Source organism: Pleurodeles waltl, chromosome 9 (assembly GCF_031143425.1).
Source record: "Pleurodeles waltl isolate 20211129_DDA chromosome 9, aPleWal1.hap1.20221129, whole genome shotgun sequence".
NCBI classification, from domain to species: domain Eukaryota; kingdom Metazoa; phylum Chordata; class Amphibia; order Caudata; family Salamandridae; genus Pleurodeles; species Pleurodeles waltl.
In genome coordinates this window covers 5,178,456-5,199,197 of record NC_090448.1, presented here as the reverse complement: position 1 = coordinate 5,199,197, position 20,742 = coordinate 5,178,456, and the positions used below count along the sequence as shown (strand labels likewise).

Below are 20,742 nucleotides of genomic sequence, written 5' to 3'. Positions count from 1 at the left end.
CTTGGGTTGTTACCTGACTGCACCTCTTTATCTTGGATTCCCTTTGTGCAGCTGTGCGGTGCCCCAACCTAGCGGGCAGCATTGTGTTTCAGTCTCCGGGTCTGACTGATGGCATTCTCGATGAGAGCAAACTAGTGGCAGCCGAGCAGCCCGTGGGCCTAGAGGAAGAAATGGGCTCGGATGAGGACGACGAAGAGGATGGTGATGAGGACGAAGACATTGCTGATGATGATGGTGAAGACCTGGAGGTAAGTATCGATTACACTTTTTAAAGAAATGCAGGTTTAACTTTTGGTTGATTCTGCTTGCATACACAAGTAAACATGGAATTAACTGAGTTCCTTAGATTAGACATCCCGTTTCATTTGCCTTTCAAGGTCCAGTATCCCATTGACCATGCTTCGAAGAATCTGGAAAGATCAAGAGTGGGAATATTGATCAGGCAAAACATCATTTAAGCATGAGCTTGTTCTGAGGTTAGTGTAGACCACCTCACAAGGCCCTTTCAACCAGTTCCATCATAAATGATGACCTCATGATACTGAAGTCCGTCCACTCTACCTGCATACTGCTAATCACGTCAGCCGAACCAAAGTACTGCACCAGCACCATCTTTGAAGACCCCAGCAGAAGTCACAAGCTTTTAAAGACTGCATCAACCTTTGCCGGCTGGCCCACCTACTCCTCACACCACAAAGTGCAATACAGTCAGCCTCTTGTTCAGTGGGGGAAAAAAATTTAAGATCTGACAATGCATCAACATAATGGCTTTCATTTTACACCTACCCCTTCCTGTAGAATCCCGCAATGGCCTGCTTTCAGAGTAACCTCTTGCAGTGCTTGTAGGTGTCCCCACTTCCTTCCAAGCAATTCTTATGAATTTCGTCACGCCTCACTCTTGGGACGCTCTCGCCCTGGCTGACCTTTAATGCGTCCCTCACATTAGGCATCTTCTCAGAAGCTCTTTAAGACATTTTAGATCCTCCCCCCTCCTAAAGAAACCTACTGTAGAGCCTAATGGCCCATCACTCACTGTTCATCAGTAAGATCTTTGAAAAGGCAGTCGGTTCTTCCTCTCAGCTCCAAGATCACATCAACGTTGCCATCTCCTTGATGACTATTTCTGGCTTCAGATCATGCTGCAGCACGAACACCACTAGCTTACACGTGATGACACCTTCTGGACCACAGTTGAGACTGACACCTGCTTCCTGATACTGCTGGACCACCTAGCTGCCTTTGCACAGATGACCCTCGTACACACCTTGGAGCCTCAAATGGGATCCACCAGCAGTGTCCTTCACCAGTTCTTCTAGCTTCCAGACTAACAGCAGTTTGTTCACATTGACACCATAAGTCCCTAAAGAAACCAATCACCTGTGGAGTCCACCGGGTTCAATTCCACACTGTCATCTTCAACCTCTACAGGGAGGCTCATGCTAATCAAGTCAGATTCTTCTGACATCCAGCACCTAAAACACTGCCTGCACATCGCCCAGGCCTGGATGTCAGCACCTACAAGAAGCTTAACCCAAACAACTGAAATCGTGTTATTTGTCAACAAGAAACGGTACAAACCTGTCTCAGTGACATCAGCCTTGGTGGTTGTGATCCCCCAACACTTTTCTAAAGAAAGTTTGTTCAGAACAGGCTACAGCCTATTTCCCCCAGGGCTTGAAGAATGCCATCACTTCACTTCCATCTTGATGGGAATACATTGGCTCCCCGTGCCAGCCCGCATTATCCTCGGAACCAGCCGCAACATGTACAAAGCCATTGTGACCAGCAACCCTCATACCTGGCAGGCTGACCATCCCTGGTGGTTCTTGCCACTACGGTACTTCACATCCTGTATCGTGTGGCATGTCGTTGCACTTGAGGTACATCCTGTATCATGTGGTTTGCAGTGGCACATGATAAATGCTGTCCAGACCCATTACATGATAGTGCTGCAGCTGCACTCCCCACCTTAGCCTCGTGAAGCCTGGCCGTAGTTTACGCTGCGGCTCCCAGCATTGGCACAGGTTGTAGTGAAGAATGCACCAGCTGCTCTCCCCACCCCCCCCCCCCACCCCCCACCCCCCCACCTTAGCCTCTTGAAGCCTGGCTGTAGGTTACGCTGCAGCTCCCAGGATTAGCACCGGTTGTATGAAGAATGCACCAGCCACACTCCCCACCTTAGCCTCGTGAAGCCTGGATGTAGGTTGCGCTGCAGCTTGACAATGCAACAGCCGCACTCCCCACCTTAGTGTCGTGAAGCCTGTCTGACACTGTGGTTTACACTCCAGCTCCCAGCATTGGCACAGGTTGTGGTGAACAATGCACCAGCCGCACTCCCCACCTCAGCCTCATGAAGCCTGGCTGGTGCCGTAGTTTACACTCCAGCTCCCAGGATTGCATCGGTTGTGTGAAGAATGCAGCAGCCGCACTCCCCACCTCAGCCTCGTGAAGCCTGTCTGACACTGTGGTTTACACTGCTGCTCCCAATATTGGCACAGGTTGTGGTGAAGAATACCAACCACCTGTCATACAAGCCTTGGTGGGTCTGAGTGCCCCAAGCGGGGGGGGAGTTGCATGGTGGCAAGGAATTAAAAGATTAAGCACCTGGGAGATAAATAATAAAATAAATGTTCTTGCTAGAGCAGACACACATGAGACTGTTAAGAGGAAGGAGAGGACTCTCCCCTGAAGCCAGTAGGTTTAGCAGACCGGGCGTGGAAACCAATGAAAATCAGTCACTTAGGAGAAAAGAAGAAATAATCTACTTGGTTTCAGGTACCACATTTAGACCACACTTGGGCACCCACAGTCCACATCTCTGACACATGAGCATTAGAGAGTCTCTACTGTGAAAGGGACTATTTCAGATCGTATCTACAAGGTGAAGTGTCAAGAGTTTAATTAGTTGTAGCACATTGTACCATGCACAAAATGACATGAGTTATATACTGGTCGAGTCACCCCTGAAGCCGCTGCTTATCCATGCAGTCTTGGTGGAGCACGGTGCTGCTTTAGAACTGTGAAGTGTTTCTGGGACAGTTCATTAGAGGGCCAGGTGCACTAACGGGATCTCTTGCTTTACAGATCACTAACCATACAGTCTTGTCTACAAGTGAGCCGGAAGGCGTGAGGACACCTCAAACAAAAGGACAGGCCAAGAAGGTGGTCAAGGATCAGCAGCAACCAGCAGGTATGTATGGAGGAGGAAGTATGCACTGGCAATGCAAGAGAACTTCACCTCATCCACTAACCATTGGCACAAACTTTCACTGTGCCAGCATTACATCTCAGATCACTCCATGATCTATGCAACCCCATGTCCTAATCTAAACCATGGTAGCTACAGCACGCAAATATTGTTCGGTGGCATGTGTAGCTGCAGATACACATGATGTGCATAGTCCGCCGTCTGGTGTTGGGCTCGGAGTGTTACAAGTTGTTTTTCTTCGAAGAAGTCTTTTTGAGTCACGAGACCGAGGGACTCCTCCCACTTCGGTTCCATTGCGCATGGGCGTCGACTCCATCTTAGATCGTTTTCTTTCCGCCGTTGGGTTCGGACGTGTTGGGTTCGGACGTGTTCCTTTTCGCTCCGTGTTTCGGGTCGGAAAGTTAGTCAGAATCTCGGAAATATTTGTCGGAGCCGAAAAAATCCAGAGACACGGTTTCGGTGCCGAAACACCCGGCAACCGAACCGAAAACTGGTTCCTACTCAGAGGAACAGGGACTGTCCTCTCAACTAAAAAAAAACACAGATTTGAGGAGGAATTACAAACAATAGAGCCAGATCACACGCAAAAGCGGATCTTTATTCAAAAGGATACAGGGAAGATTAGCACTCTTCCCCCAATCAAAAGGAAAAGGAAACTTGACTTCCAGTAAGGAGACAAGCAACCACAAGCAAAGGTGGTAAAGAAGGTAACTCCACCACCCTCTCCACCACCATCAACTCATGCATCATCGGCACAAACTCCACCATTAACACACTCACCAGCTCATACCACAATGAGCCAGGATGATCCGGATGCATGGGACCTCTACGACGCTCCAGTATCGGACAATAGCCCGGAGTCGTACCCAACTAAACCGTCACCACCTGAGGACAGTACATCATATGCACAGGTGGTAGCTAGGGCAGCCGAATTCCATCATGTCTCGCTACATTCGGAGCCTATTGAGGATGACTTCCTCTTGAACACCCTGTCCTCCACCCATAGCCATTATCAAAGCCTTCCCATGCTTCCAGGAATACTAAGGCACTCGAAACAGATATTTCAGGAGCCAGTTAAAAGCAGAGCCATAACTCCAAGGGTCGAGAAATAATACAAGGCTCCGCCCACAGACCCTGTTTTTATTACATCACAACTGACACCAGACTCAGTAGTTGTGGGGGCAGCTCGTAAGAGAGCCAACTCGCATACATCAGGCGACGCACCACCTCCGGACAAGGAGAGCCGCAAATTTGATGCAGCGGGAAAAAGGGTTGCAGCACAAGCGGCAAATCAGTGGCGCATCGCCAACTCGCAAGCACTCCTGGCGAGATACGACAGGGCTCATTGGGATGAGATGCAACATCTCATCGAACACCTCCCCAAAGAGCTCAAAAACGAGCGCAACAGGTGGTGGAAGAGGGACAAAGTATCTCGAACAATCAGATACGGTCTTCCATGGATGCAGCGGATACAGCTGCAAGAACAATAAATACTGCAGTCACGATAAGGAGGCACGCATGGCTGCACACATCTGGGTTCAAACCCGAAATACAACAGGCTGTGCTCAATATGCCGTTTAATGAACAGCAATTGTTTGGGCCGGAGGTCGACACTGCAATTGAAAAATTAAAAAAGGACACCGATACAGCCAAAGCCATGGGCGCACTCTACTCCCCGCAGGGCAGAGGCACATTTGGCACATTTCGTAAAACAACTTTTAGGGGAGGGTTTCGAGGTCAAGCCACAGAAACCAGCACCTCACAAACAAGACCACCTACCAGGGACAATATCAAAGGGGAGGTTTTCGGGGACAATACAGAGGGGGCCAATTCCCAAGAAACCGGGGAAAATTTCAAGGTCCCAAAACCCCTCAAAATAAACAGTGACTCACAAGTCACACAACCCCTTCACACAACACCAGTGGGGGGAAGACTAAGCCAGTTCTACAAATCTTGGGAGGAAATAACAACAGACACTTGGGTCTTAGCAATTATCCAACATGGTTATTGCATAGAATTTCTCCAACTCCCTCCAAACGTCCCACCGAAAACACACAATATGTCAAAACAGCATATAAACCTTCTAGGACTAGAAGTTCTAGCATTACTGCAAAAGGACGCAATAGAACTAGTACCACGTCAACAAAAGAACACAGGAGTTTACTCACTGTACTTTCTAATACCAAAAAAAGACAAAACTCTAAGACCAATACTAGATCTCAGAACACTAAACACCTACATCAAATCAGACCACTTTCACATGGTCACATTACAAGACGTAATCCCACTGCTCAAACAGCAAGACTACATGACAACATTAGATCTAAAAGATGCGTATTTCCATATATCGATACATCCTTCGCACAGGAAATACCTAAGGTTCGTATTCCAGGTGAATACATTACCAATTCAAAGTGTTGCCATTCGGAATAACAACTGCGCCAAGAGTCTTTACAAAATGCCTAGCAGTAGTAGCTGCACATATCAGAAGGCAGCAAATACACGTGTTCCCTTACTTAGACGATTGGTTAATCAAGACCAACACGCTAACAAAGTGTTCACATCACACAAATTATGTTATACAAATCCTTCACAAGCTGGGTTTCTCCATCAACTATGCAAAGTCACACCTTTTGCTGTGTCAAACACAGCAATACTTAGGAGCGACAATCAACACAACAAAAGGGATAGCCACTCCAAGTCCACAAAGAGTTCAAACATTTCACAAGTTAATACAGGCCATGTATCCAACACAAAAGATACAAGCAAAAATAGTATTAAAACTCCTAGGCATGATGTCTTCATGCATAGCCATTGTCCCATACGCAAGGTTGCACATGCGGCCCTTACAACAGTGCCTAGCATCACAATGGTCACAGGCACAGGGTCAACTTCTAGATCTGGTGTTGATAGACTGCCAAACATACATCTCGCTTCTATGGTGGAACAGTACAAATTTAAACAAAGGGCGGCCTTTCCAAGACCCAGTGCCAACATACGTTATAACAACGGATGCTTCCATGACAGGGTGGGGAGCACACCTCAATCATCACAGCATCCAAGGACAATGGGACATACATCAAAGAAAGTTTCACATAAATCACTTAGAACTGTTAGCAGTATTTCTAGCGTTGAAAGCATTCCAACCTATGATAACCCACAAATACATTCTTGTCAAAACAGACAACATGACGACAATGTATTTAAACAAACAGGGGGGGACACAGTTGTGTCTCCTAACACAAAAAATATGGCATTGGGCAATTCACAACCATATTCGCCTAATAGCACAATTTATTCCAGGGATCCAGAACCAACTAGCAGACAATCTCTCTCGGGATCACCAACAAGTCCACGAATTGGAAATTCACCCCAAAATACTGAACACTTACTTTCAAATTTGGGGAACACCTCAGATAGATCTATTTGCAACAAAAGAAAACGCAAAATGCCAAAACTTCGCATCCAGGTACCCACACAGGTACTCCCAAGGCAATGCTCTATGGATGAATTGGTCAGGGATATTTGCGTACGCTTTTCCCCTTCTCCCTCTCCTTCCATATCTAGTAAACAGATTGAGTCAAAACAAACTCATACTAATAGCACCAACATGGGCAAGACAACCTTGGTATACGACACCACTAGACCTGTCAGTAGTACCGCATGTCAAACTACCCAACAGACCAGATCTGTTAACACAACACAAACAACAGATCAGGCATCCAAACCCAGCATCGCTGAATCTAGCAATTTGGCTCCTGAAATCCTAGAATTTGGACACTTAGACCTCACACAAGAATGTATGGAGGTCATAAAACAAGCTAGGAAACCTACCACTAGACACTGCTATGTAAGTAAATGGAAAAGATTTGTTTATTACTGCCATAATAATCAAATTCATCCATTGCATGCGTCTCCAAAAGATGTAGTAGGATATTTACTACATTTGCAAAAATCCAATCTAGCTTTCTCTTCCATAAAGATACATCTCGCCGCAATATCTGCTTACCTGCAGATTACTCATTCAACTTCCCTGTTTAGAATACCTGTCATTAAAGCGTTTATGGAAGGCCTAAAGAGAATTATACCACCAAGGACACCACCTGTTCCTTCATGGAACCTCAACATTGTCTTAAAAAGGCTCATGGGTCCACCTTTCGAACCTATGCATTCTTGTGAAATGCAATACTTAACGTGGAAAGTTGCATTTCTCATTGCCATCACATCTCTAAGAAGAGTAAGTGAAATACAGGCGTTTACCATACAAGAACTGTAGGAAGTTGGCTCTGTATGCACTATTTCAAAGTAAGGAATAGTATGCACAGAGTCCAAGGGTTCCTGGCAAAAAGAGATAATACTAATGCTCTATTTTGTGGTAGTGTGGTCGAGCAGTAGGCTTATCAAAGGAGTAGTGTTAAGCATTTGTTGTACATACACACAGGCAATAAATGAGGAACACACACTTGGAGACAAATCCAGCCAATAGGTTTTGTTATAGAAAAATATATGTTCGATGGCATCTGTCGCTGTAGATACGCATGTTCTGCAATAGCTCGCCATCTGGTGTTGGGCCGGAGTGTTACAAGTTGTTTTTGTTCGAAGAAGTCTTTCGAGTCACGGGACCGAGTGACTCCTCCTTTTGTCTCCATTGCGCATGGGCGTCGACTCCATCTTCGATTGTTTTTTTTCCGCCATCGGGTTCGGACGTGTTCCTGTCGCTCCGAGTTTCGGAACGGAAAATTAGCTAATTTCGGAAGATTTTCGTCGGTATTGTTGCGTTCGGGATCGGCGTACTTAGATTCCACACCGCATCGAAGATCGAAGAGCTCCGGTGCCCTTCGGGGTAGTTTTTCGATCCCCCGTCGGGGCCTGGTCGGCCCGACCGCGTGCTGAAGAACGCCGATGGAACGGACCCCGTTCCGTTTCTGCCCCAAATGCCACAATAAATACCCCTACACAGACCAACACTTGGTCTGCAACCTGTGCCTGTCACCTGAGCACAGCGAAGACACCTGCGAGGCCTGTCGTGCGTTCCGGTCCCGAAAAACACTCCGAGACCGTCGAGCCAGAAGACTTCAGATGGCGTCCGCACCGACAGCCCAACGGGAGTTCGAGGAACAGGAAGAGGAAGGTACCTTCTCGATCCAAGACTCAGACTCCGAAGGATTCGACGATACACAAACCGTGAGTAAGACGTCGAAAACCACACAGAGAAACATTTACAAGGCCCAGGGGACGCCACTGCCATCCGGCCATGGCTCCACCCATAAATTCGGTGACCGACCGTCGGCACCGAAAAAGGCCCAAACAGTGCCGAGGTCGTCCGACTCCGGTCGAGACACCGGCACGCAGCCTTCTCGGGACCGAGAAAGTGCTGGAGACAAGCCTCGACACCGAGATGCCGGTGTGGACACGGCTCGACGCCGAGACAGCGGCACCGAAGCAGATCGACGCCGAGAGGTTTCGGCCCCGAAAAAGAAAAGTCACCTCGGAGCCGAAAAAACACGCAGACACGGTTTCGATGCCGAAACAAACTGCAAGCGACCCAGCTTCAGGCTCTTATACAGAAGAGCACTCGCTAACCTCCCAAATGCAAAAGCATAGGTTTGAGGAAGAGCTACAAGCAACTGATGTGGACCATACGCAAAAGCGTATCTTCATACAGCAGGGGACAGGAAAAATAAGCACCCTTCCCCCCATTAGGAGAAAGAGAAGGTTGGAGTTCCAGACTGAACAGACACCACAACCAAAAGTGGTGAAAAGAGTTACCCCTCCACCCTCTCCTCCGCCCGTGATTAACGTCTCACCAGCACAAACTCCATCACACTCCCCAGCTCACACCACCATGAGCCAGGGTGACCAAGATCTGGACGCATGGGACCTATACGACGCCCCAGTGTCAGATAACAGTCCGGAGGCATACCCTACGAAGCCATCTCCACCAGAGGACAGCACTGCGTATTCTCAAGTGGTGGCTAGAGCAGCACAATTTCACAACGTAAGCCTCCACTCCGAACAGGTCGAGGATGATTTTTTATTCAACACACTCTCCTCCACCCACAGCTCATACCAAAGCCTGCCTATGCTCCCTGGTATGCTCCGGCACGCAAAAGACATCTTTAAGGAGCCGGTCAAAAGTAGGGCAATCACACCAAGGGTGGAAAAAAAGTATAAGGCGCCTCCTACAGACCCGGTTTTCATCACTACACAGCTGCCACCAGACTGTCGTTGTAGGAGCAGCTAGGAAAAGGGCCAACTCTCACACATCTGGAGATGCACCACCCCCAGATAAAGAAAGCCGCAAGTTCGATGCAGCTGGTAAGAGTCGCAGCACAAGCTGCAAACCAGTGGCGCATCGCGAACTCCCAGGCACTACTTGCGCGCTATGACAGAGCCCACTGGGACGAGATGCAACATCTCATTGAACATCTGCCCAAGGACTTACAAAATAGGGCAAAACAAGTGGTTGAGGAGGGACAGACCATTTCCAACAACCAGATCCGCTCCTCCATGGACGCTGCAGATACAGCTGCACGGACAATTAATACATCTGTAACTATCAGAAGGCATGCATGGCTACGAACGTCTGGGTTTAAACCAGAGATTCAGCAGGCAGTTCTCAATATGCCATTCAACGAAAAAGAACTGTTCGGTCCAGAAGTGGACACGGCGATTGAAAATTTCAAAGCCCCAAAACCCCTACAACTAAGCAGTGACTCACATGTCACTCACCCCCTCCACACAACACCAGTGGGGGGAAGAATAGGTCATTATTACAAAGCATGGGAGGAAATCACTACAAACACAGGAGTTTATTCACTGTACTTCTTAATACCAAAGAAGGACAAAACGCTAAGACCAATCCAAGACCTAAGAATACTAAACACACAACAAATCAGACCACCCATGGTCACACTACAAGAAGTGTTACCATTGCTGAAACTACACGACTACATGACAACATTAGACCTCAAAGACGCGTATTTCCATATACCAATACATCCATCGCACAGGAAATACCTAAGGTTTGTAGTCAAAGGAATACACTACCAATTCAAGGTACTGCCTTTCGGTTTAACAACCGCACCAAGAGTCTTTACCAAATGTCTAGCAGTAGTCGCTGCACACATCAGAAGGCAGCAAATACATGTATTCCCGTATCTAGACGACTGGCTAATCAAGACCCATTCGTTAACGTGCTCACACCACACAAATCAAATCATACAAACCCTCTACAAACTAGGGTTCACAGTCAACTTCGCAAAATGCAACATGCTGCCGCGCAAGGTACAACAATACCTAGGAGCCATAATAAACACAACAATAGGAGTAGCCACTCCAAGTCCACAAAATTCAAAATTTCAACATCATACAACGCATGTATCCAACACAAAAAATACAAGCAAAGATGATATTACAACTCCTAGGCGTGATGTCTTCATGCATAGCCATTGTCCCAAAACGCAAGACTGCACATGAGGCCCTTACAACAGTGCCTAGCATCACAGTGGTCACAAGCACAGGGTCACCTTACAGATCTGGTGTTAATAGACCGCCAAACTTATCTCTCGCTTCTATGGTGGATCAATATAAATTTAAACAAAGGGCGGCCTTTCCAAGACCCAGTGCCACAATACGTAATAACAGATGCTTCTATGACAGGGTGGGGAGCACACCTCGATCAACACAGCATACAAGGACAATGGAACGTACATCAAACAAAACTGCATATAAATCACCTAGAACTGCTAGCAGTTTTTCAAGCACTAAAGGCTTTTCAACCAATAATAGTTCACAAATACATTCTCGTCAAAACAGACAACATGACAACAATGTATTATCTAAACAAACAAGGGGGGACGCACAACGCAATTGAGCCTGCTGGCACAAAAGATATGGCGTTGGGCAATTCACAACCAAATTCGTCTAATAGCACAATTTATCCCATGAATTCAGAATCAACTCGCAGACAATCTCTCGCGAGATCACCAACAGGTCCACGAATGGGAAATTCACCCCCAAATTCTAAACACTTACTTCACGCTCTGGGGAACACCTCAAATAGACTTGTTTGCGACAAAAGAGAACGCAAAATGCCAAAACTTCGCATCCAGATACCCACACAGGCAGTCCCACGGCAATGCCCTATGGATCAACTGGTCAGGGGTATTTGCCTACGCTTTTCCTCCTCTCCCTCTCCTTCCTTATCTGGTAAACAAACTCAGTCAAAACAAACTCAAACTCATATTAATAGCACCAACTTGGGCAAGGCAACCCTGGTACACAACGCTGCTAGACCTATCAGTAGTACCCCACATCAAACTGCCCAACAGGCCGGATCTGTTAACACAACACAACCAAACGATCAGACACCCAGATCCAGCATCGCTGAATCTAGCAATCTGGCTCCTGAAATCCTAGAATTCCGACACTTACAACTTACCCAAGAATGTATGGAAGTCATAAAGCAAGCCAGTAGGCCATCCACCAGGCACTGCTATGCCAGTAAATGGAAGAGGTTTGTTTGCTACTGCCATATTAATCAAATCCAACCATTACACGCAACCCCAAAACATGTAGTGGGTTACTTGCTTCACTTACAAAAATCTAACCTAGCTTTCTCTTCCATTAAAATACACCTTGCAGCAATATCTGCATACCTGCAGCCTACCTATTCAACTTCCCTATATAGGATACCAGTCATTAAAGCATTCATGGAGGCCCTTAAAAGAATTATTCCACCAAGAACACCACCTGTTCCTTCATGGAACCTAAATGTTGTCCTAACTAGACTTATGGGTCCACCTTTTGAACCCATGCACTCCTGCGAAATACAGTTCCTAACATGGAAGGTTGCATTTCTCATCGCCATTACCTCTCTAAGAAGGGTAAGCGAGATTCAGGCGTTTACAATACAAGAACCTTTTATACAACTACACAAAAATAAGGTCGTCCTAAGGACTAATCCTAAATTTCTACCAAAAGTTATTTCACCGTTCCATCTAAATCAAACAGTGGAACTTCCAGTGTTCTTCCCACAGCCAGATTCCGTAGCTGAGAGGGCACTACATACTTTAGATGTCAAAAGAGCATTAATGTATTACATTGACAGAACTAAAAACATCAGAAAGACTAAACTATTTATTGCATTCCAAAAACCTCATGCAGGAAACCCAATATCAAAACAAGGTATAGCCAGATGGATAGTTAAATGCATCCAAATCTGCTACCTTAAAGCTAAACGACAACTGCCCATTACACCAAGGGCACACTCAACCAGAAAGAAAGGTGCTACCATGGCCTTTCTAGGAAACATCCCAATGCAAGAAATATGTAAGGCAGCCACATGGTCTACGCCTCACACATTCACCAAGCACTACTGTGTAGACGTGTTATCCGCACAACAAGCCACAGTAGGTCAAGCCATATTAAGAACATTGTTTCAGACTACTCCCACTCCTACAGGCTGAGCCACCGCTTTGGGGAGATAACTGCTTACTAGTCTATGCAAAACATGCGTATCTACAGCGACAGATGCCATCGAACTGAAAATGTCACTTACCCAGTGTACATCTGTTCGTGGCATCAGTCGCTGTAGATTCGCATGTGCCCACCCGCCTCCCCGGGAGCCTGTAGCAGTTCGGAAGGTACCTTCAACTATTTGTATATATATTATTTTAACCTTAAATAGGTACATACTTAGTCACTCCATTGCATGGCCACTATTACTACAATACAACTCCTACCTCACCCTCTGCGGGGAAAAACAATCGAAGATGGAGTCGACGCCCATGCGCAATGGAGACAAAAGGAGGAGTCACTCGGTCCCGTGACTCGAAAGACTTCTTCGAAGAAAAACAACTTGTAACACTCCGACCCAACACCAGATGGCGAGCTATGCAGAACATGCGAATCTACAGCGACTGATGCCACGAACAGATGTACACTGGGTAAGTGACATTTTCATTTAAGGGCGTGTTTAGGTCTGGGGGGTTAGTAGCCAATGGCTACTAGCCCTGAGGGTGGGTACACCCTTTTTGTGCCTCCTCCCAAGGGGAGAGAGGTCACATTCCTATCCCTATTGGGGGAATCCTCCTCCTACAAGATGGAGAATTTCTAAAAGTCAGTCACCTCAGCACACCTTAGGGGCTGTCCTGACTGGCCAGTGACTCCTCCTTGTTTTTCTCATTATCTCTCCTGGACTTGCCGCCAAAAGTGGGGGCTGGGTCCAGGAGGCGGGCATCTCCACTAGCTGGAGTGCCCTGGGGCATTGTAACACGAAGCTTGAGCCTTTGAAGCTCACTGCTAGGTGTTACAGTTCCTGCAGGGGGGAGGTGTGAAGCACCTCCACCCAGAGCAGGCTTTGTTTCTGTCCTCAGAGAGCACAAAGGCTCACCGCATGAGGTCAGACACTCGTCTCTCAGCAGCAGGCTGGCACAGACCAGTCAGCCAGGGAGCCATTTCTTTACAAGAACCATTTATTCAAATACACAAAAATAAAGTAGTTCTAAGAACAAATCCAAAATTCTTACCAAAGGTTATCTCACCGTTCCACTTAAATCAAACAGTAGAATTACCAGTGTTCTTCCCACAGCCAGATTCAATAGCTGAAAGAGCACTACATACATTAGACATCAAAAGAGCACTAATGTACTACATTGACAGAACAAAAGTAATTAGAAAGACAAAACAACTATTTATTGCCTTTCAAAAACCTCATACAGGAAATCCAATTTCAAAACAAGGTATTGCCAGATGGATAGTTAGGTGCATCCAAACCTGCTATCTTAAAGCAAAGAGAGAGCTGCCTATTACACCAAAGGCACACTCAACCAGAAAGAAAGGTGCTACTATGGCCTTTCTAGGAAATATTCCAATGAACGAAATATGTAAGGCAGCAACATGGTCTATGCCTCATACATTTACTAAACACTACTGTGTAGATGTGTTATCTGCACAACAAGCCACAGTAGGGCAAGCCGTGCTAAGAACTTTATTTCAAACTACTTCCACTCCTACAGGCTGAACCACCGCTTTTGGGGAGATAACTGCTTACTAGTCTATGCACAACATGTGTATCTGCAGCTACACATGCCACCGAACGGAAAATGTCACTTACCCAGTGTACATCTGTTCGTGGCATTAGTCGCTGCAGATTCACATGCGCCCACCCGCCTCCCCGGGAGCCTGTAGCCGTTTGGAAGTATATCTTCAACATTTGTAAATATATTACTTTAACCTTCATTTGGTACATAAGTATTCATTCCATTGCATGGGCACTATTACTAGCATACACAACTCCTACCTCACCCTCTGCGGGGGAAACAATCTAAGATGGAGTCGCCGCCCATGCGCAATGGAACCGAAGTGGGAGGAGTCCCTCGGTCTCGTGACTCAAAGACTTCTTCGAAGAAAAACAACTTGTAACACTCCGAGCCCAACACCAGACGGCGGACTGTGCACAGCATGTGAATCTGCAGCGACTAATGCCACGAACAGATGTACACTGGGTAAGTGACATTTTCCATTTACTGCATAACTCCACATAGTTGGAGGGGGGGCTGCTGTGAGAGCTGGCAATTGAGCATAACACCTTAGGTGCAAACTAATCTAATGGAGCAGCAAAGATGCCCCCATAGTGAGTGCCCTCGAATGAAAAGCAGAGAAGGGAACCATCTGGCAAGGATGCACAGGAGTGCAGTTGGGGTGGCAGTCAGCTGAACGAGCTCAGCTAGTAGAATTTGTGGATGAGGTTTTGTTGTGGGGGTGGGGTTATCGGGGATCTGGGCCTGCTCCACATGAGAAGAGCCTCTAGGATAAACAAGTACAAGACGGGACCAGCTGGGCTGGGAGAGATTAATGGAAGAATAAAGATGAGCTGACTTGTCCTGCAGAAGCCCTACAGAACTCTGGGTGTGGGGGCGAAACAAAGCAGGTCACAGACAATTGACACATTGCTGGCCACAATGAGGCAGATGTAAAGCAGCAAAAAAAAAACAGTTTGAAGAGGGTGGTGTTTGGTATCCCCTGTTAACCTGACCAGACTGAAAAGTAGTTTGAAAATCTACTACGCATTGGTCCGTCATTACTGTACACGTCCTAAGTGGTAATTTGCCAACAACGTGCTAGGGGGTTTGTGAGACTGTCTTGTAACAGGACAAGGCTGGTTAGAGTGCTTGTCTGGAGTTGTTCCTCTACACTACCTCTGGTTGCCTCAGTTACACTGCCTTTTCATATTCCTCTTGTTTTCTTGGTCATATCTTAAGGTGTTTCCTCTGTAAATTGTTTTATCGTGGTTATGTTAACATTTAAAGGCTTGTTTGACCATTTCTCTCTAAAACGCTTCATTACCTGTCTCTTTGCAGGTTTACCCTTGAAACATGAGACTAAGGGGGTGACTGCGAACTTGGACCGTGGTGCTGAGCCTGAGGATGCTTATGATTTTAACACAGATTATGTCTGAGTCTGCAAAGTGGGGAGGGCACCACATATGGGCATCTGTGAAAAATGTGTATATGATGTAATATAGCATCAGTTTATCTTTTTTGTGCTTTTCTTCAAAAAATCATGTCCATAAATTATTTTGTAGCAGTGCAACATGAAATGCTTTGGCCAAAATAAATATTTATTTTATTACATTACTGTTAATTGGTACTTGTATAGCTGACCAAAGGAACTTTCACACTGTTTTAAGGTGCTGTACATCAGTTTTCAGCATAGCTTTCCTTAAATAGCTTGCGTAGAAGACTATACAAGTTGGGGGCAGGGGCTCGTGGACAGCGCACTCGCTCAGACTCATCTCGTAGGCACCACACCTCACGAGTTGCGTATGAAGTGGTAAAATATGACAACACTGTCACCACTCCTAGCCCAAACCTTTGGCGAAGCCCACAAGAGGACTAGAAGGAAGTCTTTCGAGGCAGATCTCTGCTCCACCCCCTCACTCTTTGACACCTATTACCTCTTGTGGTTCCAAATGATCAGAGTGGACCACGTTCTGCCAGTGGGCACAGGTAATTAGATTCCGAAAATAAATGCTACACTACCAACACAACAAAGGGACCTCCTGTAGAGCTACTCAAAGCTGCATGCGTAACTTAATTAAAAAATGCACACCTTTCATAGTACCTCATCGATCACTGCTACGTATTGTCCAATAATGCATTACCCAGACCACCTCCCCCATGGTCCATGTTTGATGCTTGCCAGTGCTTAGAAATGCAGAATCTGTGTAAAACCAATGTGGGCCCCATTCGAAGTGACGAAAGTTCACCCACAGATCTATGAGCTTGTATTAGTGCAAATTTACGACTTTCAAGAATTTATAACAGTTTGCAGAATTAGGCCTCCAGCTGGGACACTTCCTAGGTTGCAGGTGGACTCCTAGCAAACCTTTGACATTATTTTCGTGCAAGTAACGTGCGTATATTTGCTCAGGAAAAAATCTGCAGAGGAAGTTTGAATGTTTTTCCCTCCGTGGGAAAATATAGTTTGGCACTGTAGGAAAATGGCCCCCTGTTGCAGTTACCACCCACTTTTTGCCTGATGTTGATGCTGACTTGACTGAGGAGTGCTGGGACCCTGCTAACCAGGCCCCAGCACCAGTGTTCTTTCACTACAATTTGTACCATTGTTTCCACAGTTGGCACACCCCTGGCACACAGACAAGTCCCTTGTAAAAGGTACCAGTGGTACCACGGGCCTTGTGACCAGGGATCCCTAACGGCTGCAATATATATTGTGCCACCCTAAGGGACCCCTCACCTAACACATGCACACTGCCATTGTAGATTGTGTGTTGGTGGGGAGAAAAAGGCAAAGTGACATGTCACCCCCCCCCTCACGATCCATGCCTACAAATGCTGCCTGTGGCATAGGGAAGTCACCTCTCTAGCAGGCCTTACAGCCCTAAGGCAGGGTGCACTATACCGTAGGTGAGGGCATAGCTGCATGAGCAATATGCCCTTAGTGTCTGTCTATTCTTAGACATTGTAAGTACAGTGTGGCCATATTAAGTATATGGTCTGGGAGTTTGTCAAAAACGAACTCCACAGCTTCATAATGGCAACACTGAATACTGTGAAGTTTGGTATCAAACTTCTCAGAATAATAAACCCACACTGATGCCAGTGTTGGATTTATTAAAAATGCATACAGAGGGCATCTTAGAGATGCCCCCTGTATTTTACCCAATTGTTCAGTGCAGGACTGACTGGTCTGTGCCAGCCTGCTGCTGAGACGAGTTTCTGACCCCATGTGGTGAGTGCCTTTGTGCTCTCTGAGGACAGAAACAAAAGCCTGCACTGGGTGGGGATGCTTCACACCTCCCCCCTACAGGAACTGTAACACCTAGCCGGGAGCCTCAGAGGCATGGGCTTTGTATTACAATGTCCTACGGCACTCCAGCTAGTGGGGATGCCTGCCCCCTCGACACAGCCCCCACTTTTAGTGGTAAGTCCAGAGGAGATAATGAGAAACAAGGAGGAGTTACCTACTGTAGGAAGTTGGCTCTGTATGCACTATTTCAAAGTAAGGAATAGTATGCACAGAGTCCAAAGGTTCCCCTTAGAGGTAAGATAGTGGCAAAAAGAGATAATACTAATGCTCTATTTTGTGGTAGTGTGGTCAAGCAGTAGGTTTATCAAAGGAGTAATTTTCAAAGAAATCACATAGCTATTTTACAACTAGACACTTAGTGTAATTTCCAACAGTTCCTGGGGGGAGTAAGAGTTAGTTAGTTTTTGCAGGTAAGTAAACCACCTACGGGGTTCAAGTTTGGGTCCCAGGTAGCCCACCGTTGGGGGTTCAGAGCAACCCCAAAGTTACCACACCAGCAGCTCGGGGCCAGTCAGGTGCAGAGGTCAAAGTGGTGCCCAAAACGCATAGGCTTCAATGGAGAAGAGGGGTGCCCCGGTTCCAGTCTGCCAGCAGGTAAGTACCCGCGCCTTCAGAGGGCAGACCAGGGGGGTTTTGTTGGGCACCGGGGGGGTGAGGGGGGCACAAGTCAGCACAGAAAGTACACCCTTAGCAGCTCAGGGGCGGCCGGGTGCAGTGTGCAAACACGTGTCGGGTTTGTAATTGAAATCAATGGGAGATCAAGGGGTCTCTTCAGCAATGCAGGCAGGCAAGGGGGTGGGATCCTCGGGGTAGCCACCACCTGGGCAAGGGAGAGGGCCTCCTGGGGGTCACTCCTGCACTGGAGTTCCGATCTTTCAGGTCCTGGGGGCTGCAGGTGCAGAGTCTTTACCAGGCGTCGAGATCTGGGAGTCAGGCAGTCGCGGTCAGGGGGTGCCTCTAGATTCCCTCTGCAGGCGTCGCTGTGGGGGCTCAGGGGGAGGGGGGGGGTAACTCTGGCTACTCACGGTCTCGCAGTCGCCGGGGAGTCCTCCCTGAAGTGTTGGTTCTCCACAAGTCGAGCCGGGGGTGTCGGGTGCTGAGTAGCAAGTCTCACGCTTCCGGCGGGAAACGCAAGTTGTTTTGAAGTTGCTCCTTTGTAACAAAGTTGCAGTCTTGGGTGAACAGAGCCGCTGTCCTCAGGAGTTTCTTGGTCCTTCTAGAGCAGGGCAGTCCTCTGAGGATTCAGAGGTCGCTGGTCCCTGGGGAGAGCGTCGCTGGAGCCGTGTCTTTAGAAGGGGGGAGACAGGCCGATAGAGCTGGGGACAATTCAGTTGGTGTCCATCTTCTCTGCAGGGTTTTTCAGCTTAGCAGTCCTCTTCTTCTTAGGTTGCAGGAATCTGAGTTCCTAGGTTCTGGGGAGCCCCTAAATACTGAAATTAGGGGTGTGTTTAGGTCCGGGGGGGTTAATAGCCAATGGCTACTAGCCCTGAGGGTGGCTACACCCTCTTTGTGCCTCCTCCCTGAGGGGAGGGGGGCACATCCCTAATCCTATTGGGGAAATCCTCCATCTGCAAGATGGAGGATTTCTAAAAGTCAGTCACTTCAGCTCAAGACACCTTAGGGGCTGTCCTGACTGGCCAATGACTCCTCCTTGTTTTTCTCATTATCTCTCCTGGACTTGCCGCCAAAAGTGGGGGATGTGTCCAGGGGGTGGGCATCTCCACTAGCTGGAGTGCCCTGGGGCATTGTAACACGAAGCCTGAGCCTTTGAGGCTCACTGCTAGGTGTTACAATTCCTGCAGGGGGGAGGTGTGAAGCACCTCCACCCAGAGCAGGCTTTGTTTCTGTCCCCAGAGAGCACAAAGGCTCTCACCACATGGGGTCAGAAACTCGTCTCTCAGCAGCAGGCTCGCACAGACCAGTCAAACCTGCACTGAACAATTGGGTAAAATACAGGGGGCATCTCTAAGATGCCCTCTGTGCATTTTTTTTTATAAAGCAAACACTAGCATCAGTGTGGGTTTATTATTCTGAGAAGTTTGATACCAAACTTTCCAATATTCAGTGTAGCCATTATGGAGCTGTGGAGTTCGTTTTTGACACTCCCAGACCATATACTCTTATGGCTACCCTGCACTTACAATGTCTAAGGTTTTGCTTAGACACTATAGGGGCATAGTGGTCATGCACCTATGCCATCACCTGTGATATAGTGCACCCTGCCTTAGGGCTGTAAGGCCTGCTAGAGGGGTGACTTACCTATGCCACAGGCAGTGTGAGGTTGGCATGGCACCCTGAGGGGAGTGCCATGTCAAATTAGTCATTTTATCCCCACTAGCACACACAACCTGGCAAGCAGTGTGTCTGTGCTGAGTGAGGGGTCCACAGGGTGGCATAAGATATGCTGCAGCCCTTAGAGACCTTCCCTGGCATCAGGGCCCTTTGTACCAGGGGTACCAGTTACAAGGGACTTACCTGGGTGCCAGGGTTGTGCCAATTGTGGAGACAATGGTACATTTTAGGTGAAAGAACACTGGTGCTGGGGCCTGGTTAGCAGGGTCCCAGCACACTTCTCAGTCAAGTCAGTATCATGCAAAAAGTGGGGGGTAACTGCAACAGGGAGCCATTTCTTTACACCTACCAATCATGACAGCCCCTAAGGTGCCCTGACCTGAGGTGACCCCTGCCTTTAGAAATCCTCCATCTTGGTTTTGGAGGATTCCCCCAATAGGGATGTGCACCCCTCCCCTCAGGGAGGAGGCACACGGAGGGTGTAGCCACCCTCAAGGACAGTAGCCATTGGCTACTGCCCCCCCCAGACCTAAACACACCCCTAAATTCAGTATTTAGGGGCAACCCTGAACCCAGGGAAGTCAGATTCCTGGAACCTACAACAAGGACTGCTGACATGAAAGCCTCATAGAGGCGACAACTTACTTGGCCCCAGCCCTACCGGCCTGTCTCCAGACTCAATAAACCTGTACAGCACCGCATCCAGTGGGACCAGCGACCTTGGAGGACTGCCCTGCACCTAATGGACCAACCTCCTAAGAACAGCGGCACTGTTCAGAAACTGCAACAACTTTGAAACCACTTTTAAGAGACTCTCACTTCCCGCCAGAAGCATGCGTCTTCACATACTGCACTCGACACCCCCGGCTCGAGTCCAGGACAACCAGCACTGTAGAGAGAATTCC

The 20,742-nt window shown here is 47.6% G+C and overlaps 1 protein-coding gene across 1 annotated transcript in view; it reads left to right on the top strand.

The window, feature by feature from the left end:
* GNL3 (G protein nucleolar 3) overlaps nucleotides 1–15,846 on the top strand; it is a 40,839-nt gene extending 24,993 nt beyond the window's left edge. The window contains exons 13-15 of the mRNA XM_069206085.1: nucleotides 52–248; nucleotides 3,085–3,190; nucleotides 15,574–15,846. Coding sequence (XP_069062186.1) covers nucleotides 52–248; nucleotides 3,085–3,190; nucleotides 15,574–15,671 — 401 coding nt within the window. The 3' untranslated portion in view covers nucleotides 15,672–15,846. The remainder of the gene's footprint in view (nucleotides 1–51; nucleotides 249–3,084; nucleotides 3,191–15,573) is intronic.
* Nucleotides 15,847–20,742: the final 4,896 nt, after the last annotated feature.